This window comes from Falco biarmicus, chromosome 6 (genome assembly GCF_023638135.1).
Source record: "Falco biarmicus isolate bFalBia1 chromosome 6, bFalBia1.pri, whole genome shotgun sequence".
Lineage (NCBI taxonomy): Eukaryota > Metazoa > Chordata > Aves > Falconiformes > Falconidae > Falco > Falco biarmicus.
Window position 1 is genome coordinate 47,296,352 of NC_079293.1, and position 26,551 is coordinate 47,322,902.

Below are 26,551 nucleotides of genomic sequence, written 5' to 3' on the forward strand. Positions count from 1 at the left end.
AAATACAGTGGTGTTTGTTTAAAAGTCATTACCAGGAAAGATGTAGCTGGCAATTAAAGATATCAACCTTACTTAGCAATTTCAGCGAGTCAGCCGAGCGTATCTTAAAATATACTTAGAAGTCGTTCAGTTTTATAATGGCTGTGACAGTAACACACATTCAAAAGGCATTGTGATGTGGAGAAACAAAATATTAAGCTATAGATAATGCAGATGCTAATTAAAGCTAAGATAACCATACAGGAGATTTTGTAAATTAAAAACATATCCTTTGATCTTTTTAAAAGAAGCATGCATATATTTCCCTTCTCACAGCTGCACTGAAAAGAATACATCTATTTAAGTCAGCTAGAGAAAACTATTATGCCAAGTACATGAAAACCGCTAGTGTGTGTGTGTGTGTAAGTGCAGGCAGCTGAATCTACCTTACTGATTTCCAGCTTTGTTTCAACTAACATACCGCAAGGATTTAGTCCAAAGGAACAGCCTGTTGTCATTTTTCTCAGAATCGGTGCAAGAATCAGTGGAGTTAAAAAGCAGCCTTCTACCAGCTGAGTAGCAGTATAAAATCCTCACTCTCCCAAGGATAAGACATACTAAGAAAATAACAAAAGAGGAACCCAGGATAGAAAAGAAAAAACAATCTCTCATTACCTTGACTTTTCTTTTTTGCCTTCTGACGCAAGGGAACCTGTAAGAAATGCAGGAAGGAAAGAAAAGAGGAAATTTCAGATTGTGTTGCAACATTTGTGTAGAAAGGGGAGGGGGAAGCTAGAGAAGGACGTGGTGGTGATGCTGGTGGTATATGCAGGATGGAAACACATAACCCACTCACTGCTGAAGGGATGTTAGCAGCTGAAGCATAAAACGTGTTAATTAAAATTGATGTATATCTAGTTGAGCAAGAGCAAGCGTAACTATTATACATGTGTCTATCTACTAGTGCTTCCTGTTTCACACCCACGGGCAGCTTCGACTTTGCTATGTTTGCCTGAATTGTATTCTGTGTTTAGAAGTTAAAAAAATAGAAGTTAGGAGTCCAGCATTTTAATGCTTTATTATGATCCACAAGAGGGATTTATAAATATGGGGAGATTTAAAATACATGCCAGGTGTCTGCTTGATGTTTAGCTCATTCTAAGAAATCCAAAAAAGAAAAAAATTGGATTTTCCACTCCTGGTTTTTTATTTAGTGCACAGAATGTATTTCCCCCTGTAAGAGTTTCATAACATTTCTTTTACAAAATTAAAAAAAAAAATAAATTCACGTGAACCTGACAGATTATCCAAACCATAAAACATAAACATGCTATAAGTTTGCCATTCCATATATGAAAGTTTTAATCACTGCAAAAATAACACAAATGAATTATATTTACTCCTTTGCAGTCTATATGTTTCATCCCACACAAACACATAGAAAATGAAACTAAACCAGAAAACTATGGACCAAAAAAGACATCATTAGAAATGTAAGGTCTGGCTTTTGAAGTAAATTCTCCGCAGTCAGGCTGGTTTGGTCATATGATTGTGGACAAAGCACTTGACTCCTCTTTGCCTCAACCTTTCCACCTCTAGCATGGGAACAAAAACATTCACCTTTTTTCTATTTTTAGGAAGGTTTTGAAGCTTCCAAATGACAAATGCTGGATAAGGTGATGTATGATTTATTATGCTGGCCACAATGTTGCTATGCAAAGCCAGTAGCTACCTGATCCGCTGCAGAGCTACGCTATGAACATCCCTAATGCAACCCCTCTGCCTAGCCAGCTGGCTTTTCAGGAAAACAACCACCCATTTCATAATATTCTTGAAGGATTTGATGGCTCTTTTCACAGGGGAATTATAGGTGAGTAAAGCTATATCATCTGGAAACAGTAGAGACCACTACCACCAGTATTTGCAAGAGCTAGAACTTTCTGTAACCAATGATCTTTGCATCATGTATCACAGACTACAGAACCGTGTATGACAGTCGTGTGCTTATCTGATGCCTATTTGAGATGACCTGAACAACACACGTGTGGGAGGCTTTACCAGGAATGAATAATCCCATACTCCTGCTTAATCATCATGTATTCTTTTTTCTTTTTTTTTTTTTTTTTTTTTTTAATTCTACCACTATCTCTCTCAGAGTATTCTCCATGACAACAGACAAAGAAAAGCAATAAGAAAACACATCAGCGAGGCTTCACTATTTTCCCATCCTGTACAGGCCACCCCTTGTGTCTTTGTTCCAAAGAAGGTAATGCCCTATTAATGACACATGGAAATAATATATGGCCTCGGTGAATCAATGGGTCACACAGTCACATTAATTATTTTCCTTTAGAGCTACCCAAAACAATAATGAGAAAAACAAATATGAATCAGCTCTCCTTGCATAAAAATTATATAGTGGGTCAACATCACATCTTTGCTATGATACTATGGTAGGGTCGTTTCACCTTTAAGCAACATAAAGTTGTACAAAAGCAATACTGAGACAGGATGTGGCTCTCTAAACAACTGAGGAAGTAGATCTTTCCACTAACCTTATTGATGACCTAAAGTACAACAACATGGTCTGTGGCTCATCTGCCAAGAAAGGGTTAATGTACATATTACATACCATCTTTAGGGCCCACTTTATATACAGACTGAGTTAAAAACTGATTACCTAATAAGATATTGGGGTAGCAAAAAGAATTTACAAGTGTGTATTTATTAATTCAGCAGCAATGATGGTATCCTGTCCCAAGTTGACAGGGATGATGAATCCTCATCTCTTCGTATTTTGTGGCAAAAGTTGGGTAATTGATGGAGAAAGGAAGGGCAGTTTCCCCAGCCAGCACTGCATTTAGTTTGCCTGGATAAAATCAGTGAAAAATCTGTAATGAAATCATTGCTGAGTGTCATTTTGTGAATTAAGATCTATTTCTGGTTGTCTTTCCCAGTATTCCTGAAAGCTGAAGTAAATTTTCAACAAATTAAACCCAAATCTGGAATTCAGCAACTTTAAAATGTTTTTTAGTGCTGTTCAGAAGCCCAGTATCATCTTATTAAAAAAAAAATCTATTTTGCTCTGCACAAGAGAAACTTCTAATCCCAGACTGCAGCAATGAAATCCAGTGTTATTCACAAAATTGCTTTCCCAAATTTTTTGATTTATGAACAAAAGCAGCCTCTTTCTCCAAAGCACCAGTTGTTAGATTCAGACAGATACTTTATGAAATAAACAGTTTTCAGTAAAACTGTTTCCATTTTAAAATGGGAGAAAAACTGTATTTAAATGAATCTATCACGAAATTCCAAAATGCCTGACCAGCAGGATTTTAATTCAGTTTTCCATGAGAACAGAACACATTAGCAAGTCTCCAGTGGCAAATCTTTGCTCAAGAAGTCAAGTCTCCTCCTCTGAAAACGGGCTTATGAGAGCCAACATCTTTCATTTCAGTGAACCTGGGTGAACACTGATTAAGCGATACTTTTAAGTTTCACTCCTGAGAGACGCTAACACCAGTGCAGAACAAAGAGGAAACTGAAAGGCAGAGTTATTAAAGCAAAAACCAACATTACTGACCAGGGGTGTAGCAACAGTTTAGATGTAAATGTACTGTAACTACCAAGCATAGTCACCAGAACAAGCTGAAACTGAACCAAATGTCATGATTTTACTGTGCTTCTGACAATATTGGATGTTTCCCTGCAAAGCTTAATTGCCTGATGGCAAATGATTTATTTCATTTGTCACAGGTTCAACTGAAAAAAAAAAAACCAACAAACAAAAAAATCAGATCTGTTTTCTAGCTGTCATTATTACCAGGGAAAAACTGAGAGCAATATCCTCAGAAAGCTCAAAAATAATGCAAAACATTACAGTTACTTGCACCTTTAGGAGGGCCATCCTTTCTGTGAAAGGCTGAAAATACAGTGTAGGTTTTAATCTTTTTTGGTAGGTTTTGGTTCACTGAGGGCTGAACAGGATGGGATGGTGATCCTGCAGGACAATACAGGCTTCAAGATTTCTATCCATTACTGCTACATTTGGCAAATACCCCCATGAGCCAGTTGCAAGGGGAGCTGTACAACCGAGCATTGTCCACAGCCACTTCCACACCAGACAGGCTCCACCAAAATGACAGCTTCAATGAGAGACTTCTGTCAGTTTAGAAATCCTTTTTTTTTTTTACAGAATCACAGTATGATTAAGATTGGAAGGGACTTCTGGAGGTCACAGAATAGTCATGGTTGGAAGGCACCTCTGGAGATCATGTAGTCTAACCCCGTGCTAAAGCAGGTTCACCTACAGCAGGTTGCAGAGTTGCATCCAGGCAGGTTTTGAAAGTCTCCAGAGAAGGAGACTCCACAGACTCTCTGGGCAGCCTGTTTCACTGCTCTGTCACCCTCAAAGCAGAGAAGTTTTCCCTCATATTCAGATGGAGCTGCCTGTGTTGCAGTTTGTGACCGTTGCCCCTTGTCCTGTCACTGGCACCACTGAACAGGGCCTGGCCTCACCCTGAAGGTATTAGTACGCATCGATAAGATCCCCTCTCAGTCTTCTCCTCTCCAGGCTAAACAGGCCCAGTTCTCTCAGCCTTTCCTCACAAGGGAGATGCTCTGGTCCCCTCATCATCTTCATAGCCCTCTGCTGGTCCATCTCCAATAGTTCCCTGTCTCTCTTCCACTGGGGAGCCCAGAACTGGACACAGCGCTCCAGATGTGGCCTCACCAGGGCAGAGTAGAGGGGGAGGACAACCTCCCTTGACCTTCTGGCCGTGCTCCTCCTAATACACCCCAGGATACCAGTGGCCTTCTTGGCCACCAGGACACACTGCTAGCTCATGTTCAACTTGATGTCCACCAAAACTCCTAGGCCCCTTTTCTGCAATGCTGTTTTCCAGCTAGGCAGTTCCCAACACATACTGACAATTACCCCTGGCGCTATCGTTTGTGCTCACATGAAATAACAGTGGAGGTAGAAGTCAGAGGGCTGGACAAGCTTTGACAGTCACTCTCAACATCCCGGATCCTGGCCCTTGCCAGGCAGCAAACCTCTCTATATGGCTGGTCAGGCCTACAGATAGGTGCCTCTGTCCCCCACAGCAGGGAGTCAGCCATTGCAACGACTCACCATTTTTTCCTAGTAGCCTTGCATGGTTTATAGTTAGGTGAACCAGGTCCTTCACTAATAGGTCCATCTGGCTCCTTTTCAATTTTGAGGGCAGTCAACCTCAACCTGCTTCGCAGTTGCAAGTTCTTAGGTGAGGTAAGAGCCTTTATCTTGGTACTAGCAGTCATCACCTTCCATCCCTCTTCTCCACAGGTTTTGCTTACTTTGATAGTGGGGTTAGACACTGCTTGTTTCTCCATTGCAGGTGGGGACCGAGGCCCTCAGAGAAGACCCTATTTATCTCACTTCGATTTTCTCTGATGCTGCACAGCCTGCTCACTTCCTCCTTTATCTCCTCCGCTTGCCAGAACAGCTCCTCCAAGATGGCACACCTCCTGCAGGGCAGAGGGTCATGTCTCCTGGCCTCAGAGAGAGGTCCCAGGCACTTCCTTCAGTATGAGACTTGGAGGACTGCGTCCGCCATCTGAAACTGAATCAGTGTGGAAGCCTCTGCCCTAGCAAAAAAAAAGCTGCTTCCCACATCTGTTGGGGAAACTGCCCTGTTACCATCATGCTGAACACTTACAGCAGCACAATTTCAGCTGAGGCCCCCTTACTTTGCTTGTTCTTCACACCCTGCTGCACAAACTTCTGGGTGGTTGGCTGTGCTGTGGGCCTAGGTCTTAGCTAAGTCCCTCCTGAGTACCAGTTAATGGGTGCTTGACCTTCCCTAATCAGAGGGAGACGCATCAGAAACTCCAGGCACCCTGGGTCAGGGGCAGCTGATCATAATCATTAGAAGCTGCTGGATCTTCCTTGGGCCCACACCCTTGTGGCTCTCCTTACCTTGCCTAATGGCAAGGATTTGCAAATATATAGCATAGGGGCTACATGTTCAGTCTCCCTTCCAAATTGCCTTGAGCAATCATCTCTGGGAACCAAACTCAGCTGGGCAGCATCCCTCTAGGGAGCTGCCAGGAACAGTCAGGGATTGCCCCAAGGGATGGTTCTGCCTAGATGCTGAGGAGCTTGCAGCCTGCAAGCTCCCCAGGAGAAAAAAAATGGGGTGACATAGGTATATGGGGCTGTTTCAGGGGATAGGGGTGGGGTGGGGAATTGTTTTATAAGTAAAAGCAAGGGCATTGGGCTAATACTGAAGACCAGATTTCTTATCTCATGAAGTTCGAGTCACAATGCATGAGTCTAAGGTACCAAAGGCAGCTGTGATCCACAGTACATCTTCAACAGAGTTGTGCTTTCCTTTACTAAGCACATGTATACTAAGTTACTGCTTTCTCATCCATTGAGGAGTAGGACTTGGAAGTGAGGGCACCCTGGCATCAGGCCCATACAATAGACTTCATTTCATCCTTAGAGCAAAACTGGGGCAGTCTGTGGCAGTTTCAACACTTGATCTGGCCCATAAGCTTGGATACTGATGTTGTCCACAGTCTTCTATGGTTACAAGGACACAACCTGCACATACAGCCTCTTCAGCTGATCAGTAGGCCTGGTAAAACTTTAATTATACTTACAAGAGCGTTGCCATCAGCTTCCATGAATGGTTTCAAAGCTTAGTGGGAACACTGTAAAAAGAGAAAGTTTCCATTACTTCTGTATTATATTTTCATATAATGTAAGACTTGCCAGTAAAAAGCTGTGTTAATACACTTTGACCTGCCAGCTTTACCCTCCCCACACCACTCAGCCCTCAAAGAAAAAGACCTTTTCAAAAGAGAATGCTATGCTATGTGAACTGATTTTACTGATTTAGAAGTCAACCAATAATAAGGAACACTAACTCAAAGCTATCAAAGTTTTAGGGGGGGTGCTTTTTGTTTAGTTGTGTTTTGGGGTTAGTTTTTCACGGGGGCAGGGGGGGTGTTGGTTTGGTTTAGTTTGTTGGTTTGGGTGGTTTTTTTATGGAAATGCATAGAGAATAAATCAGTAAAACGGGACAGGTTGGGAGTTGGAATTTTTTTCCATTTAGTTTTTTACTTTGAAAAAAATCTGTAAGATTTTTATTTCCATTTTGGCTGAGTAATTCCAAGTGTTTTTTGGGAATTCTAATTAGGTAACCTGCTGGCTCTCCTAAGTGGGATGAGATCTCATAGTGAATTACCCATTTTATATCAAATTGCAATTTTCTGTTCTCAAGAGCAAAATCTGTGCAGTCCAACGGTAGATGCTAGGATGTATTTTCCGAAAAAACACAAAGTTAGTAGTTTTCCATCTAGGTGACAGTTCAGGTGATTTCATTTGGTATATACAACTGATAGTCAACTCCCTGCATGATTTTTCTTTGACTGGTGGAATGGACAGATGATGAAAGAAACGGTGCAGCATACAAGATGAAGGAAAACATACCAACTTTTTAGTGCCAGTAAGGTTCCTACAAAACTCAGCCCTCTGCATATGACAGAATCATTGAGTGAAACAGCAGAGGATACAAGACTGTTGAAGTGAACAAGAAAGGATTTCCAGAAATAGAGCCACACTTCAGAGGAATTTCTAACGAGAACTTTTTCCTGTTACTAGAACCAGTAATTTAAGATATGTGCCATTCCTCATACATAATATTTGTTTTAGTTTAAAATAAAAACTTAAAACAAAATAAAAACCCACCTACTGGCTTCCAGCAATTTCAAACCAAAAATAGAAAGACAAACAAATACATATTTTTCTGGCTCCCAACTGTTTCTGTCCAAAAATAGAAAGAAGTGCTTTCTAGAAAGAAGTGGCTCAAATTGAAGACATATTATGATGAGGAGAGATGTTATAGCAGATAGATTCAAGGATGTTTAGAAATCATAGCTAGTATCAACAAGTAGAGGAAACACCTTTAGTTATACAAGCAAATTAATATCAAGACTCAAATACCGAGCCAGAAAGCAAGGGAATAACAAACTAAATTATAGTAATTATTGTGATGGGTACTTTTTTCCTGTCATTTCTTCATTTTATGTGTGCTGTGGATTTAGGGAGGGTGGGGTGCAATTATATGAACTGCACAAATTTGAATTAGCCATGGTACGGAAGCAAGAGGAGAAGTGTTCGTTAATTGGCAAGGAAATGCTTCCACCTGCGTGCTTTGTGTTGAAATGGATTTCAGCAGAATGTTGTCAGTGATTTTAACTCAAACTTTGCTTTAGTTTCCAGAAACTGGATAAGCAATCTTTGAGCCAGCATCCAATTTTTAAAAGCAGCATTAACTTCTCTCTCATTCTAGCTAAGAGCATAAGTTATTATTCCTTGTGTAAAGGAAGATATTTTAAAAATAAATAAATCACACATTCACTGCAGAAATAATTCTCATACACATAACCTGAGTTTATTTCTCTTAAGTAAACCCAACTTGAGTGAGATTAGTTACACTGTAAAATAACATTAGGACTTTTATGTCTGCTCAAGTGTACTGAACTGTTGCAAAACCAATATTTCGGAAGGGCATAACCTGTTTATCTCTGCACTATGATAAAATAAGTGTTTCCTTTCAATTTTCTGCAGGTGCTCTGTATGAAAACCATCTATCCTTTCTAAACAGACAGGTGAATTAGGAGAAGGAGCTGGATAAATATGACCACTCAAGTAGAGCTAGTCTATACCCACCTTACTGGTCTAGCATGAATCCATAAGGGCCGTCTCTGGAAACCATAACCCCCTACCCCCCAGTATTCCCCTCCCACAGGCTGCAGTTTGCATCCCCTGCTGAGCTGTGCCCCTCACATGCCCTCTGTGTGATGGTAGGTGGTCACACCATGGCAGCCCAGGGCTGGTGGTTTTGCTGGCAGAAGAGCTTCTACACCCACAAAAGCTACACCTGAGCTGGGGAGCTGGGCAAGCCTGCGAGGGGTCAGCAGGAGACAACATAAGTTCACAGCACCGGGAAGGTGCCTAGATTCCTGACTGGAACCACTGCAGCAGGAGATGACTTGGCCCAGAACACCTCATTTCATAGGACTCAGGGCAGATTGGAGACACCTGTGTGTGTATCCTTGACCTGACTTAGGTGGACCTTGAATTTGAAGGAGGTGACACCCCCTAAGCATCAAGGTGAGGGTGTGGGACTCTGCTCTTCCTCCTAAGCCTCTCCATTTGCAATGAGATAAGAACAGAAAGAGAGGGAAACCCTCCAGCCTACAGATTAAGGCACCCACACGGAAAATGTGCACCAGGATTGCAATCTGCTGCCATGGATGTTCAATCCACTAAAATTGCAAAGTGGAACAAACCGAAGACAGAAAAAAAACCCAAGGCACAGTGAAACCTCTCCCACTTCAAATGGCTTTATAAAGAAGAAAACAAACTGGAATCTCTTACTTCCTGGAGGATAAAGCAGAATGGATCTCCTAGATAAAAGCAAAGGGGATGGATTTACATTATCATGGGTAAACCATAACTACATTTCTTTAGCTTTTCTTAGAGGTGCTCGAAACGGCTCATTTAATTTCAGTCTGAATTGCATACAGTATGTCAAAAGTGGTTTCAGCTAAAAGACTTCAAATTCAAGTTTTTGAGTGTTTGGTTGTGGGTTTTTTTTTTTAATTTTGATTCAACAACTGAATTGTAAATATCAGTTTGCACAGCTGTAGTAGTCCCACTTCACTCCTGCTCTTTCAAGAAGAGTAATAAACAAGTAGGTACATGAGTAATAGCTGATGCAATAAATGTGGAAACACAGCAAGTGACTTATTAGAAGAACCTTGCAATCATTTCCATCTGACTACATCAACTCTTTTGAAATAAATGGAAATATTTCTGTTAAAGATCAAAGGATGGAAAAAAGGAAGAAAACCACTGATGTTCCATTGATTCTAACTGTAAAAAACAATCTTAATTAATTAGTAATGTTACTCTTGTGGAAGTCAAAATCGACAGGGCCTCATGCTGTCTCTAACCAGTTACAAACTGCGCTGAGTATGTCAATATGCAATGATGCTGACATGAACCTGCCAGACGTGCCTTCCAGGCATCCCTCAGATGACATCCAGAGCGGGCATATGCCTTCCTGCTTCTGAACAAAATATTTGAGATATGCAACATGACTCAAATGATTTGTGTTGCAGAAGCACCCAAAATATGCATAGCTCTCAGTTCCTGTTCAGATGGCAGATTACTCCAAAAAAAAACCAAACAAAAAAAAAAGATGGCAGACTACTTAAAACAAACAAACAAAAAACCAACAAAAATAATCTGCTTTACCAAGTACCAAGTCAGGGTTATAAGACAACCTGGAAAATATGCTCTTTGCCTTCCTTCTGTTTATATTTCTCACACTGGTCACCAGCTTTAACCTCTCTGTTTGCTTTCTGTTTGTTTGGCTGCATGCAACAATCTGCACTTCAATGGACAATGAATTGACAGGCAATATGAAACTAGTGATAGTGCTACAAAAATTTCCGTTAAAAAAAATATCTATGATTACTTAACCACATATCTCACTTAACAGGCATTAGGAACAGCATTGCCCTGTATTACAGAAGGGCTTGAAGCACTGTCTTGTGGCAAGGAGACAGCCTTACATAATAAACCTAAATTATCACATTACCTCTAACTGGGGTTCTTGCAACAATGCAGGGGGAAAAGTAATTACTGTGATCGTAAACCCATAGTTGTCCTTCGGGTTACTAGACATCAACTTAATCTGACAGAACTTTACCATTAACTACTAGTTAATCAGATCTAGCCAGTTACTTAACTGCTTAATTAGCTATCTAAATTGACTACCTTACTTTACAAGGAATTTTTTGATCTGTAGATTTTCTCTCATTTACTGACTTACCAGGAAAGTTGGATATTAAGCTCATGTTTTGCAATGTGGCAACGACAAACCAACATTAAGGCACTTTTTATGAAAGTTCATGGCCCATCCCACACCATTTATGTTGCACCCCACCCACCTCAGTCCCCATGACTTCGTATTTCAAATTGCAGATGAAACTACTGATTCACCATTAGCATCAGAAACAATAAGTATAATCATAAGTCATAATTGCCAGACTATATGTACAGCTTTGGCCACAATGGATAAATTTAAGCTTGTTAAACAAAAATTACCCCTTGAAAAGCCAAAAGGGTTCTTATCACAGGCTTAGCAGCAAGAAACTGCATTTGACACTTTATAATAATGTTGGTTATAGCCTTATTTTCAAATGCATTTGAAATTATTCAGTCCCCTCACCTGCAAGCAATTCAAAAATTCAACTTCTGACTCTGTTTAGGAGAGAGCCAGGAAAAACTGGAACAAAGTTTACTGCTCCTGTGTCAGAGACAGAAAAGATCTGGAAACATTGCCCTGCTTGGATGGTGGCCAGGTCCTGTCACTCCAGCCAGGAAGCCCAAGAGCAGCAGGTTACAGGTCTTGACAGCTCTGAGCAAGCAGTTGCAGGAGCCCACGCTCAATGCCTTCAGGAGGAGAGGGGCTGGAAAGAAGAGATTCAACAGAGGAGAGATGCTCCAGCTGCCTCCGTGGCCACACAGACAAAAACAAGATATCAAAATGGCATGCTTAGTGAAGTGTGTCTGCCCCAAATGTGAGTTTGCATGCAAACTCCTGTTTATAGTGTTGAGCTGATTCCTACTGCTCTTATATTTGAAGGCCAAGGAAGAGTTTGCAGAAACATTAAGTGCAATGCTGTAATCATTACTGCCTCCTAACTGGCTTTTTTGCTGTGACAGGCAATAAAAGCAGGCAAAGTTAAGCTGGCTGCAGAAATGGATGAAGTATTAGTACAGTTAAGGTGTAAGGAAACACTCTAGGTCTAAAGAAGATTTTCCCTGGTGTTCTACTCTTTTCCAAAGACATGCAAGTTCTTGCTAGCCCAGAAGATGAAACACAGAGGAGAAGCAGGAAAAAAAGCCCAAAGCCTGTAGCCCCTCCTGAGACAACAATTAAGGGGTTTCTCTTGAAACAAGTTCCTTGCAAAAAGGTACCGATGAGGGGAGAGGGAACATTATTCCCTCCTGTTTTTTCAGACCAGCCATTCAGCAAACAGTCTTGAGGGAACACTGCAAGGTTCAGCATCTAAAGAGAGAATGAAAGGGATGTTTGCCCCCAGCACAAAGGCACAGAAATGCTGCACTAATCATAAACACGGGTTATTGTAGTGACAGGAACCTGAGACATCCTCACTGGAAGGCAGTTCTGACAAACATTTGGTGTCAAGACATTGCAGAAGGTTTTATGCATTCAGTGGAAGGTAAAAATCGTAAAAAAAATTATCACAGGAATAAGCTGCTACAAAACATGTTGTGAACTTGGAGGATGAGGTTCAGAGGAAAAAAAAAATAAAGAGAAAAGTTACGGTCATCAAAATGAACCAGATCTCCTAGAAAAGCCAATAAAAAAATTCTGGCAGATAAAGCTGCCATGGGGAGACTGCCTGGCGCATCCCTGCTTCCAGCTCTGTGCTGCACCATTTCAAGACCAAACTGACTTCAAGGCCCTTTGCCCAGCACAACACAGTGTCTTTTTCCTTTTGGAGAATTTATACCATTTCCCCTCCAGTGGCCATCAGGATGAAAACCCATCACAGAGGCTGGAGTCCCCTGGGCAGAGAATGGCCTCCCTGCAGCCCCCTTGGTGCTGCCGGAATGCACAGTGGGTCTCAGCCCCCACCTACACATTGCCAGAGGCATCTTGTGGGCAGTGATAATTTGATTTAAGTCAGCAAAACCACAACTAGAAAAGAAGTTTACCAGTCCTTCCTGTGTTTACAGCTGCTCTCCAGAGCACTGTGGATGGAGTTTTCTGCTATGTCCAAAAAGAACAGTTACCTGAGCAATATTTCCCAAGCTGCCACCCTGACAAGCAATGTAACAAGGAAATTCAGTTCCATTACAACTGCCACAACTGCAATGTAGTACATCAGGATAACAGGAGCACACTTTTGGCTCCTGCATTTGAGTACAAAAGGCCACAAAAAATTGCTACTGTTTGCACTCTCTGAATTTTAGATGTGAATCCTCTCCTCCTTTTTTCCACTCAGGCAATGGTCATTTTATTGACAGCATCATACAAAGGGCCAGCGTTCACACTTTCAAAGAAATGTCAAGAGAACAGGTTTTAAAAAGTAAAGCAAAATAGTTATGCTGATGATTATGAGAACGAAATAAGGAAGAAATAGCTGGAGGGGGCTTGTTGTTTCTTCCATCAAAGACTTCAACTCCATATTCACAAAGTTCACAAGAAACAGAAGTCTTGAGAGTCCTGTTTGATTCTTCATTAAAAGATTGGGAGCACTGAAGAGTTTATCTTCCTTCCACCCTTCACAGTACACAAAGTACATAAACTGTACTCAGATGTCACCTCTGCAACAGAGCAACCTAGCGGGGCAAGGGATGGCAATGGAAGACTGCCCTGGCAGGTGGCACCAGGAGGTGGAACTGCTCCTGCACTACAGTGTAGTCTGGTCAACCATAGAGATTTGCACGTGGTCTTCTTTTCCCCATGGGTGAAAAGCATTTCCCCAGGAACAAGAGAATAGAGAAAACTGGACTGTTCACATCAGAGCTTCTCCAGATAAATTTAACCAGCACCCATTGCTCAATTCAACATCTAGGTCCACGTGCTAGTATATAACATGGAGTTTCTCCAGGGTTCAGGACAGGCAGGCCAGCAAGCTGGGAGCGCAGTGCTGTTCTCAGTATATCTGAGTCAGACCAGATATGGACTGCTGAGAGGCAAAAAATCACCTCTATGATAAAACCTCAAAGATATGAGGAGGAGGTGCCTCCTCATGGAACACTTTGCCCTGGGAATCCAGTTTAATCATCAGTGGCTTCCCTGCTTCCAGGCTATTTCAGCACTAGATCTGGTTTTCTTTTAATCACATTCATTCTCATTATCTGTTCAAATTGCTACCAGCCATCTTCACTTTGACGTATGTTTGCAATGAGCAAGAGAAGAAAGCCTGTTTCACCACACAAAAAAGAGCATAGCAAGAGCATAGCAAGAAATATCTGCTAAAAGATTGCCTCCCACCAGTGTGAAAAGGGGGTCTTGTCCAAGATGGGTAGCATAACAAGCTGGTTGGCCCTGAGAGCTGAAATAAAACTCAGAAAAAACTATTACTGGTTACAAAAGATTGCTGCAATACTTTTCTACAGCCATCACTGCCTCTAGGCATTGGGGATTTACTATGATTCTTGCTTCTTAAACACTACATCCTTTGCCAAAACATCTGCACGCAGAAATAAATCATTAAAGTTGGCTATTTACTACTCCTACAAATACAGATCTGACTAAATCAGACACTTGCTTCTTGATTTTACATAAATGAACATTTTACCTTACTCCTTTTCTGTGGGTTTACCCTCACTGTAGTAAAATCTGAAAGGAAAGCAGTGATCATTTTTCTAATGGGGAAGGTAATATGGTGAAACTAGTTACATAAAACTAAAAACTGAACTTGTCCTTTCACAGAAACAATTTCCAAGTTTTCTTAAAAGATCTGGCTTTTTTTGATGTCATAAGTGGTATATGACAAAACATTTTCCCCTTAAATTCCACCATATTCTGACTCTCCCGATACTTCATACAAAGTTAAGTCTGTCTGTCTCCTTTCTCTTCTAAGGAGAGACTCTCTCTCCTCTGTTTTTCTTCTGAATCAGCCCCCAGCTGTTTGTCCTTTTATATTTCTATGATATATTCCAATATAATGTACCTTCATTTGTTAACTTGATTCTTACACAAATATCTTTCAAGTTCTACATAAGAAAAGCAAATAGAAAAAATAACTTTCAGACTTCCCAGTGATAAAAAACAGTAATAAAGACAAAATTATAAATTATTAGTATCAACTATTTAAATGGCAATGTATAGCTCACTAATTGCAGCCTCAATAGTTACTCTTACTTTTATGATTCTCTTTAAATAATGTTACTTCAGTTTTCCCTCTCATGCCATCTGCTATTTTGGCAACAAAAAATATTGGCAACAAACCCCCCAACGTAGGACAAATAATGAGAAGTAAATGCTTGGAGAAAAGCAACCCCATGCTTGGTATTTCCCATTGCAGCAGAGTTATAATTCATACCAGTTAAAGGGTTTGAAGCTAATATATGGAATTGAAGCACTCATAATTTAAATTGTCTCACTTTAAATCAACTCACTTGATGACACAACTTTCAACACACACTTTTCCTGACACGGGAAGGAATGGTGTATTTGTCTTCCTAGCTGATCTCCCAGGCTTTACTCAAGGAAGTGCCACAACGCATCCTGTTTCTGTTGTCAGTTAGATAGCTTCTCATGTCTTCTGACCAGATATTATAAACTAGCACATCTGTTTGGCAAGCATTGTCAAGAAAAAGGTTGTAATACACCTGTCTTGTTAAAGCCATGAAAAGATCGAGAAGATTGGAAGATGGTGGAAAAGACTGGATATAACTCCTCTAGGCATATCGCTGGCAGAACACAACTAAATTACTACCTCATGATGTGTGATGGTGCTTTTCAGACGACCAGAAACAGCTCAGTGAGCACACAGAGCTCTGAGGGGAATATCTGAATGCAAAAGTCCTGCTCTACCAGTAAGAACTTAATCTTTCTGGGCAAGAGCTGTTACTGTCCATTCCACCCTCATTTTTTCAGTAATGAAGAAATATCTTGAAGAAAGTCTAAATGTGAACAAGATAAGCATCACACTTAAATTACTTTAACATGCCAATATAACATCCCATTAACTAATGTGAGTTAACACAATAATCATGACCACAAATTTCTCATCTTCAAGCTATTAGTTCTTTGTATTTCTCTTCCCCAGAGAATCTCAGGAAAAAAAAACAAAACAAAACAAAACAAAAACCCACAAAAAACAAAAAACACCGTTTCATTTAAAAGAAAAAAGAATTTCTCTCCCTAGAGATTTTAAGACAGAAAGTATAACAAGATTTAATAAAAATATACAGTTTTAAAGGAAAAGTCTTGCTTTCTTACCATGGGAAAAAAAAAGGGGGGGGGGGGGGGAATTGTTTTTGTCTAAAAACACCGATTAGATAAAGTCTAAAAGCTGAATGACTGTTAAGGCAAATACATTTTTTCATTTGTGTTTTTCACAGTATTAATTCCATCTTTCCATTAATCATCCCTTTTGCTGAAACCCGTAGCCCAACACAGGATGACAAAAACATTAAGTGGAATCAAGCCACAATATCATGTTTAAAGTTCATTATGTCCTTATTTCAAAATATTTATTTTTCAAAAATTCTATTACAGTCCTTAAATTTCAATTTCACAACTTACATACAATTGAACAATAATATAAAATGCACCTAAATTCAGAAGAAGGTTAGCACAAAAACCACGTTTCTCATGAAGCAGACAGACTTTTGACTATCAATCTGTGATTTGCTGAGATCAATGAGGAAGAAAAAATATCCAAGCTACCCCAAACAAGAAAATCAAACTAATCCAGAGGACTCACTTTCAAAATGTTTGTGTTGGTTTTGAAATGTCTGCCACTCCATAGTTTAAACCCCAATTCTTAGCAAAAGAAAGTGAGCTGACCACAAATACTAGGATAAAAGAATGCTGAAATGTTGAATTCAAGGTGGCCAAGGCTGAAACTCCACAGGGCTTTGTAAGTCAGGTCAGAAGGTTGAACAGCTGTTCAAACTGAATGTCACTCAAGTTTTCAGCACATTTCATAATGTGTTGCATGTGCAACCAATATGCTCCTACTGTGTCGCTTCAGTAAAAGTGAAAGAAGAGGAAGCAGCAGTGCAGAAAAGATAGTAACTTTAACTGCGCACCCAATGTCCTTGCACATCTGCAAGCAGCAATATAGGATACAAATATAATATCGTGATAATATTATAAAGCAATATAATGGCCCAAAAGCTGTCTCTAAAGCTGTCCAAAGGTTTCCATCGGGAGGCAAACAGGCTAGAACACAAACACCACCTGAAAGTATATCTCATCAGAAATCATTAACATCGCAGGGTTTTCCCCAGTTCCTCCAGCTCAGCAATTAACCAATACAAGAGCAAGATGTTTCTTCTGTGGTTGCAGGAACCCAAGACTGAGGACAAGTTGCTGTGATTCACCCTGTTTCTAGGACTGTATCTCCGCAATGCATCTTTACTGGAAACGTCAGGTGCAGACAATGCATGCTGAAGACAAAAAAAATGCTAGGGGATCTTGCTTATCCCTGCAATGGCATGTACTATGCAGCACTTTAGAGTATAGCTTCAATCTTCATCTCAGCAGGAGGAAAAGTGCTTTAAGTGTACTGGTAGTGCACTTGGGTGCAACCCACAAGATTCCAGACAGAGACACAAGGCAAAAATCATACCTAAGAACCTCTACTCCAGTGCATTAAATTGCTAGTTAATAAATTTTTAAAATAGCAGTAATTATTACTAATATTTGTGTTTCCCCATTCCTCACTGCCTCCCCTTCCCTCCCAATTCCCTATTTTGCTCTTAACTGATGTTCAACAAAAAATGTGGGAAGTGCTGCTTCCTACTTACTACAAACATCTTCAAACTGTTGCTTTCTGAGAAAATTTGACTATTTAACATCATCTCCAATCTCCTTGCACTTCATTAGATCCACACAAATCATTTAAAGACTATACTACAGAGCTACAGAAATTTCAGATGCATGAGCAAGTTACTGTGTCGGCTGAGACATATTAGCTATAACAGATCTAAGCTGAACTGAATCACCTAGAAGTTGTATTTTCTCTAGATTAAAAGAAAATAAGCACAATAAATATGATTTATCTGGTACTGTACTTTGATGGTGCTTGTACCCATAAGCTGTTCCTGGAAGAACCTTAAAGACCAGGATGCACCAAAGAGTAAGAGCATGATGAGTTCTCCTGAGACCTTGGAAGAAGGAACAAGAATAACAAAGCAACTAAACAATGTAACAAAGCAGGGCACTATATAAAATGATTTACAGCATTACAACCCAAAGAAGTTGAAGAAATTTTGCTGAAGTATTGGCAGTGTAGATTGCAGTAAGTTTATTTCCATTATAATGGACCATGTGGCAGGTACTGTAGGAACATGGAAGAAAAGAGAAGGTAACTCTGCTCCTGGCAGCTTCCAGTTTAAGACAGAATACAACTGGACGATGTAGACAGGAATCAGATGGAGTCCAAAATAACAGAGACAACAGACATCAGGTTCATATGTTGGGTCTCAGCATGCTTCAGGACAGACATTGTCAAGGTTTGTGTTAGTGCCATAGCAAGTGGCTTTGCAAATGATGTGATATAATGCTTTCAAATGTTTGTAAAACTAAGAGAGGGATCCCAGGGAAGGAGGGAGGGATCCCAGGGAGTTCAAAATGAGAGTTAAGGCTCAGCATGTGTTTGGTGCTGTCCAGAAGCTTAAATAAATAGGCTAGGAGATTCCACGAAGAAGCAGAGCAAGAAAACTATCCTTGCAGTGAGTTTCTGAATTGATATGAGGTGGTGAAATTACTTTTGTCAAGGCCAGAGAATAGGAGATTTCAGTAAATGTGACATGAGAGAAATGACAGCTTGGATGACAGTTTATTTCTCTGTATGAAGAGTGAAAACATTTGAAAGTCTGTGCAAAATTTAAACACAGCTTGGAAATGAGGACATAGAGAATTGAAGAAGGCACTTAGACCATAATGTCACTATCAGTAATGAGCAAGTATGATTTAGGAAAGGCAAAAGTTAATCATGCTGGATCCAGCTAGAGACTAAGCCATGAAATACCAGAGAGACAGACTAAATTCTACATTTGGTCAAAAAAAAAAAAAAAAAAAAGACAATGCTGTATTAAAGGAGTAGATCTACCCTTTATAGAAGGAGATGTCATGCTAATGATTGTGAATAAAATTACTTGGGAATAACATGAGAGAAAAAAAATGGATCAGAGGATAGGATCTTTTATTAGACCATAGACAGTATTTTGGGGTATACCAGGACCTTCTAAAAGGCAATTTTTAGGTGTGTCTCAGAAAACAGGTGAACCATTGGCAGACAGAATCATGGATGGTAAGGTTTTAAGAAGAAATGTTCAGATAAAATCAAAGATAAGTGCCAGGATAAAATGATGGTAGAGAAGCGAGTTTTTTGTTAATTGGTTGTATTTAATAGAAAAAATAAAAACGTACTGGCTGAGAAAAGGGAGATAGAGTAGAGGGCTGCTGGGGAAAAGCAAAGTAAAGGAGTCAAAGGAAGATGAGCTCTACCCAGATGAGGAAGCCATATCTGCAGGAGAAGAAGCAGTTAAAGAAGTAGTAGTGAGGCAAAGCCATGTCATTGTGTTAGTTTCCCCCTTCCCCCCTTGGAAACAATATGCAAGACCTGTTTGGAAAGGAAAAAGGCAAGACCATGGGGACAACTGAAAGTGTATGCACAGAGAAAGCATGACTCAGCTAAGCCAGAAGCAGGGGATAGAGCTAAAGGAGGACAGACACACTCTTCATGGCAGAAGAATTCAGCCTATTCACCAGACTTATGCCAGGGATGCTCCTATAGCAAAAGCAAAAGAATCAGACACTGGAGGGCAGCCAGCCTGTAACTTGATGGTAGGAAAGAGAAGTGAACAATTAGAGGGTAGAGGAGGCTGCAGAAGGAAAATATTTTTAGAAATGTATGCCACTAAGCCATAAACAGTGCATACACATAGGCACTTTGATGAGTTAATCCTTTAACTGCATGTTTTGCTTTTCAGAAAAATCCTTAAGAGACAGAAATGGGTCTCTGCTTCAGCTGAGAGGGAAACTGAGATGCAGAAAGGGGTAATAGGTATAGTTTCACATACAATATTACCTCAAGGCCCATCTCCCTGTTAATGATTGTGTAACCACACTCAGCATGATTTCATTAGCAGTAAGTGATGCATCAGGCAGGACATTTCCTCCAGGCCCATAAACAGTACTAGCTACATTGGCCCATAAATAGTACTAGGAGTGTTAGTGAGTGGTGAAGTGATCCCTCGAAGTCAGTTCCACACACAAAATAGTGAAACTATTCAACATGTCACTCAGTGACACAGCTCTCTCTCTCCCTGGGTTACTGCTCCTGCCTCAGGATCCGACACCAACTGAGAATCTGCTAGGACCACCACATGGCAAGATGATCAATGGCAGGCTGCACACCTGTACCATTTAATCAAGTAAGTGCACAGTACTGTTGTCTGTACAGTGTCCTACTGCTGCGTCTTTATCCAAACCAGTCCTCATCCTATTCACAACCACAACCACTATTAGTTTAGCTAGAACATCTGGGAATATGGAAGGGATGGATGTGTGGGGCAATGGGAAACATCTGGAATTAACAAAGACAAAACAGACAGCATCTTAACTGTGGAAGCTTTTCAGCCCATGTTGGCTCAATGCCTTCCCTGGCCACCTTGCAGGGATTGCGCAGATGCTGGTGCAGAGCACGCCATGCTGAGCATGCAGCACCCGGTGGCTGCACCCACTTACGGAAAAACACTCAAAAAAGTGAGATGCAAATGCTGCTTCCTGGCTACTGGACATGCCTGCAAGAGATCAAGTTTCCCCGTATGGACGGGACAAGCAGCTTGCACAAAAAGGTTCATGTGTACATTAGCAGCCTGGTATTAATGGCTTTTGTTGTTTATAGAGTGAAGCAGAGCTTTCTGTCACCCTTTTTCTTCCTAACTCTAGTACAGATGCTGTTGTGAAGCATGCTTTTGCACAGTATACATTTTAATGTGCCCTTTCATCTTTCCCACCTACAAAACCAGCATGACTCTCCAATGGAAAGCAGGTGTTGGAATGCAGTGTGCCAGGACCCACTCTCTACTTTGAGGAGCAGACGGCTCTCAGGGGCAGTGGTGAGGCAGCACGCTGGGCGAAGTCAAAGCAAGGCAGCACTTGAAAGCTAAGAGCTCCAGCACCCCTGACCCGAGGCACGCAGCCTTTGCCATGCCACGGGACTTCCACCTGATCAAAGCGTGTGCAGCTGTGTCACCGGAGTCAACACCAAGAGCTGGTGGCAGTCTCTCCTTCCCAGGGAGGCACTTTTCACCTCTAAAAAGTAAAAATTTCACCACAGGGGAGGGTACAGGAATGCCATTTCCTGAGAAGCTACCACACAATTTCTCTCTTCTTTATGAATTACCACAAACCATTAAATGTTGGCATAACTGGCAGACAGAAAAATCCTGCTGAACTGAAACTCAACTCCTAAGCAGGGGTAACAAACCTTTCAGGAAATCCAGCTAGGCCCAGTAAAGGGAGATATTACCCTAAACCCCGAAAAGGACTTGTTGGAAGCAAGTAGGCAAGTGAACAATTAAACAATTTGTTACTATCAGCTTCCACCAGAGGCACATTTTGTTGAGAAAAACTCAAGTCCAGAGATGCAGTAAGGGGTCTGGGTTTTCTGTTTCAGTGCAAAGGACAGGAGGTTTCAATTCTGGCTGTCCTTTTGTTGACAGTATGGGTAGGCCCATTCACCTAGTACTTTTGCTGTGTCTTTACTCACACAATTTCATGTCTATGAAAAAAAGCATTAAAATTAATGTATTTTAGAATTCTTTTCATATTAAAACCAGAAATCAATCTGCTCAGTGCTGTCACCACAGCACATTATAGTCTACCCCCATATTGCAATTTAAACAGTCTTTACATGACACTAGATTTGCACATTTTTCTCTAGGAACCTAAAATCAATAAAGGAAGTGCTTCCATTTCCATATTACACACTTGCCTTCACAAATATCCGCTTTGCATGAAACAGTCATGACTAGACTGCCACCCTGTCCTTTGATGGATCTTAAAACATAACTGAATTAAACGGGTCCAAATCAGGAATCATTCACGTACATGCTGTCACTTGTCTTCACTTCAGAAACAAACTCCATTATTTCTAAAGATTTCAGCATTTTTAAGTAAACCATTTGCATTTTTAAACCAAAACAGGAGAAATAAAAAGAGAAGCGTAAGATCTTTTACACAACCCTTAAACAAGGCAATAACTTGTCAGTATGAACTTCCTTTATTGTACCAAATAAGTGTTGTTTTTCATCAGCTAAAACTATATTGTTTTTTAAAAAGAGAAAAAAAATAGATATAATTAGACAGAAACAACTAAGATTTGTCATTTAAGAGGAAAGAAATAAACCACAGCCTTACCAGCAAGGAATTCTGATGAACAGCCACACTTGTCAACTCCCACACCTCACAAAGCAGAAAGGAAACTCTTACAGAAATCTGTTGCAATGCCAAAATTGCCCAAGAGGAAACTGCTGTCTCTTTTACAAGTCATGACTACGCAAACCACTAGCTAGGCATCAAAGTGAGCGCTAAAAGCCATGCCTGCCAGAACTATTAATACTAGAACCAAGATAGATGGAAATTGGGTAGGGAATGGGACTAAAACATCAGAAATATTCCCAGATAACTAATTTTTAAATTTTTTTGTAATGGAAACTGGTTTAAAAATTGTGCTATCAAATGCTTCTGAGAAGCGACTCAGAGTACATTACAGGAGACAGGAAAAAGAATATTACAGGTGTCTCATAACAGATCACAGTACCCAAGCTGCAGCGCAATCTCTGTTGCTAACCTGTTCCGCAGAGCACCCATCAGCCTCAGTCTCCCAGGGCCCGACAGCATCCAGACCCTGCACCCCGAGATACAGGAGAGCTCAGAGCAGCCTGAGCCCAGCCACACCAAGGCCAGGGAGCCCTCAGGACAAAAAGGATAGGGCACGGAGCTCTACTGGTTTGTTTTTTCTGGGTCACCTGCAAGGTGTGTCCCAGGAAACACCATCCAGGCAGGGACAGGGCTGACAGCAAGGTCGACAGAAGAGCACACAGGTCTAATAGTCTAAAAGCAATTATCTTTATTTCCCATTTTTATTTTTAACTAGCTGATGCAACGGAAAGCCAAAATTAATAGCCCTACTAAAAATATGAGACATGTTTCTGAAAGTTACATTGTTATTAGGCTTGGAGAATAAATAAAATAAAAATCAGGACCTTGTAGTTTTGGGTACTCTTCTGGTTTGTGTATTCAACAGTTTCAGCCACAGGTATGTGGACTTCAAGAATGAATAAAGACCTAACTACAGCAAAAACATCTAAATAGTTTTCATTGCTTTCTACACAACTCTACTTAATTCACATATCACAGTCTAGAAAAGACAGAGCATACGTTCTGATAAACCTCATCCATCTTCAAAATGTAGGCATTGCTAGAAATAAAGCCGATCATTGCATGATTTGCTGTGAATTTTCCTTTTTGACTCACTGGAATATTACAGACCAGTTTCTTCAAAGCAGGACAGAGGGATGCGGCTGCATAGGGATTCTCCTGTGCTTCCTCAGATCTCTCTCTACTGCAGCTGGGAAATTCCAGGGTGCAAAGGCAAGTAAAACAAACATCCAGAGATCTGAATGCTTTACTATTCATGATGCTGAAATTACAGTGCCATCTGTAGGACACCCAGAAGAAATTTAATTTGGACCTTGATGCCACAAATGCCAGTTGTTATAATTACAGGGCTTTCTAATAGTCTTGACAGAAGCATAAGAACACAAAAAAACGGATGACTCATGTCAGTCTACAGGGATTACCTTGAAAGCCTTGTTCACACAGAACAACATACATTGTTTTAAGCACCTCAGTTCACCCAGAAGAGTATATTTTGCTACAAAGATTAATCTTTTGTGGGAGCGGACATGCCAGTACAATACATTCAAAGTCCATCCACCTTAGAGCTTGTGACACTCTAGGCAGAAGAGAAAGGCCGCATCTTCAACCAGTTCCAACCAAGACTGGAACATGCTCAAACAATGAAACTGAGGAAAATTTCCATTATGGCTGCACACTTTTTTTCTTTTTTAACTTTCCCACTTTTTAGCTATTTACTACATAACTCAATGCATCACACTTCCATGACTGGTATTTACATTGCATGTGGTGCTTTGCATCAGTGTTGTGAAGCACTCAGTATATCCTTCAGGATATACTAATAAATTTATTTTATGTTGCCTTTCTTCCCCCCCTTTTACCAACTTTTTTTTCCACTTTTCTAACCCATAGCTAAGATGACGTCTGTTAAGACTTCTCTCCAGTGTAACATTTGAAGATACACAGTAAGGCAAAGCTAAATATATGCACCTTTGTTGTTAAATTTCTATTAATAACGTTTGAAGTGCAAAATACTTAACTGATTAATAGCTCTGCTTCTGCAAACAGACTTAAAAGAGGAGGTGTGACATGTTCAAAGGAAGCTTCTGCTTAATGTTCAGCCGTGGTCAAAGAAGGAACAAAATGTTCAGACAAATGAGGAAGGGAATGGTGAATAATATAATGGATTTAAGAATGCTTTTGTTTAAATCAACAGCAGTTTTGTGTGGAGTATTATGTAAAATAACCATCACCAACAAACAATAGAAAGAATTCTGTAAGCCTAAATAGCAGTGAGTGAAAAGAATGAGCTAGAATTGCCGGGGAGGGGGGCGGGGGGGAAGTTCTTGTAGGAAGATGGATTTTAATACAAACAATGCTTTGTAGTATGGCATAACTGATAAGTGATGCAACATAAATATTTAAAATTGTGATTTATATAGGGAAAAGAGAACTCTTTCTCAGTTATATAAAACAAAAAGGGAAGGAACAAACAATTAAAGGTAATAAAATGGACAAAAGGAAGCGGCTTTGAGCGCGGTATTCAGAACTCACTGCAGCAGTGAACAGAGCGTGCAGAATTGAAAATGTTACCCTGTGAAGCAGGCAAATAGCAACGCACTGTATGCACAGAGCAATAAATGAGGTGATTTCCTGGAGTGTTGGGTTGAAACACACATGGCAGATTTTACAGCATAAGAAAATTATTCTCTGAGTTTTACTAGCTTCTTATGGCCACAGCAGTGGCAAAGAGTAAGAGAGCTTCACTAACTTTTGAAGCAGATGCTGAGCAACACAGGAATAAAAATTTTAGTAGGGTGAGTGATGCAGAGAGTTAAAAAAATATGCATAAATTTGTGCAAACACAGGCTGTAGAAATCACTAAGCTTCCATCCATGGACGTGGGGGATGCAGAAAAGAGATTTCTAAAGGGACTTCCAAGTCCCTGACAGCTTGCCACCATGCCTACAAGGACACAAGAAAAGTTGCAGGGGGTGGGGGGCACCACAAAAATTTAGGAATTCCCAATTCCCATTTATCTGGCAAGCTCCCTGTGAGGGAGCAAAGGACAGTGGAAGCAGAATAACCAAAATCACATGTACCAGAAACATAAGGGCAGCTCACAGAGATAAAAGAAGTAAGGCTTGGTGAAAAGCAGGCAGGTTAAACTACTTTTCCCTTGTGTTCCTACAGAAGATTTCAAATCCACTGGACCTGGACATTATACAGGGGAAAACACATCTATGTGGTTAAAAATTCAAGACATAGCATCTGTATTTTCTCCTTGAGTCGAGCAGCATTTGTCACAGGAATCAGAAAAAGAGTAACCCAGTTCACATATTCATTGCATTTTTGCAACGGAATCCTATTAGACACTGTGTCTTCGTTCCAAAACGCTCTATGAGTGTTTGTTTCTCACCAGATAGGAAAGTAAGGTTTCATCTGAGCCTTCCTTTGTCTATTCAGCCAACTAAGTAACTGGTGAACGTACCAAAAGGTATGGGAAAGCCACTGAAAGCAGATTACATATCACTTACCAGCAAACACTATTGGTTGCATGACTTCTGCCACCAGCTGTGGAGACCACAAGTGGGATGAGATGAGACTCTATCAACCACTGTGATTCATATTTGCTGTACTCATCTGTTACATGCAAACCAGTTGCTGCTGGCACTCAACGTTTATGACTGAAATCTACCAACTCCCACTACCATGAAGGTCTCCTTCTAAGCAGTAAAGATGTTCCAGCTTCCTCGGTGAGGTTTCCTTTATATTTTAACTTCTTTCACCCAATGAAGTGAAATTGAAACTGAGAGCACTCACCAGCCCTTGAGCACTCCAGTGCTGAGAGACCGATGGGATTTTATACACATCACTTCAGTTTTGTATTTCTCTCTTCCCTCAGATCAAGTCAGCCTTGTGGGACCATTATTTGCAAAATCAAAAGGGAGGAAATCAGCTGTATATTTACCTCTACCACTTGGCTAAATCCCAGTGTGAGACTTTGAGAATGAAATGCTAATGGACAGCATGGGACTAGCAGCCTTTGAGCAGGGAACGAGCACTCAGACTCCAGCCTTGCCTACTTCCATAGCGTTACCTCCACACTTTTAAAGGAGGTACATATTACCTACATTGGAGAAATGTTTTGAAAATTTACTAATTAATGCCTCTAAAATATTTGGAGTTCCCCAAACTAACTGTTACACAGGAAAGCAGTATATGAACGATCTTTATAATGACAGTGTTATCACAAAAGAAAAACAGAACGTCTTTAAAGTGACCAGAAAATTGCTTAATCATATTGAAAACAAACAGCTGCCAGAGTTAAACATTAGACAGTGGTTTTATTGCAGCAC

At 40.5% G+C, this 26,551-nt stretch overlaps 1 protein-coding gene across 4 annotated transcripts in view; it reads right to left on the bottom strand.

Moving 5' to 3' along the window:
- Positions 1-26,551, bottom strand: part of IPCEF1 (interaction protein for cytohesin exchange factors 1) — an 85,429-nt gene that overhangs the window by 40,397 nt on the left and 18,481 nt on the right. For 2 of the 4 annotated variants that reach the window (XM_056342692.1, XM_056342694.1), the window contains exons 2-3: positions 6,628-6,678; positions 655-691 (exon numbers count right to left, since the gene is read on the bottom strand). In XM_056342692.1, coding sequence (XP_056198667.1) covers positions 655-691; positions 6,628-6,651 — 61 coding nt within the window. In that variant the 5' untranslated portion in view covers positions 6,652-6,678. The other 2 variants (XM_056342693.1, XM_056342696.1) reach the window with 2 other exon arrangements.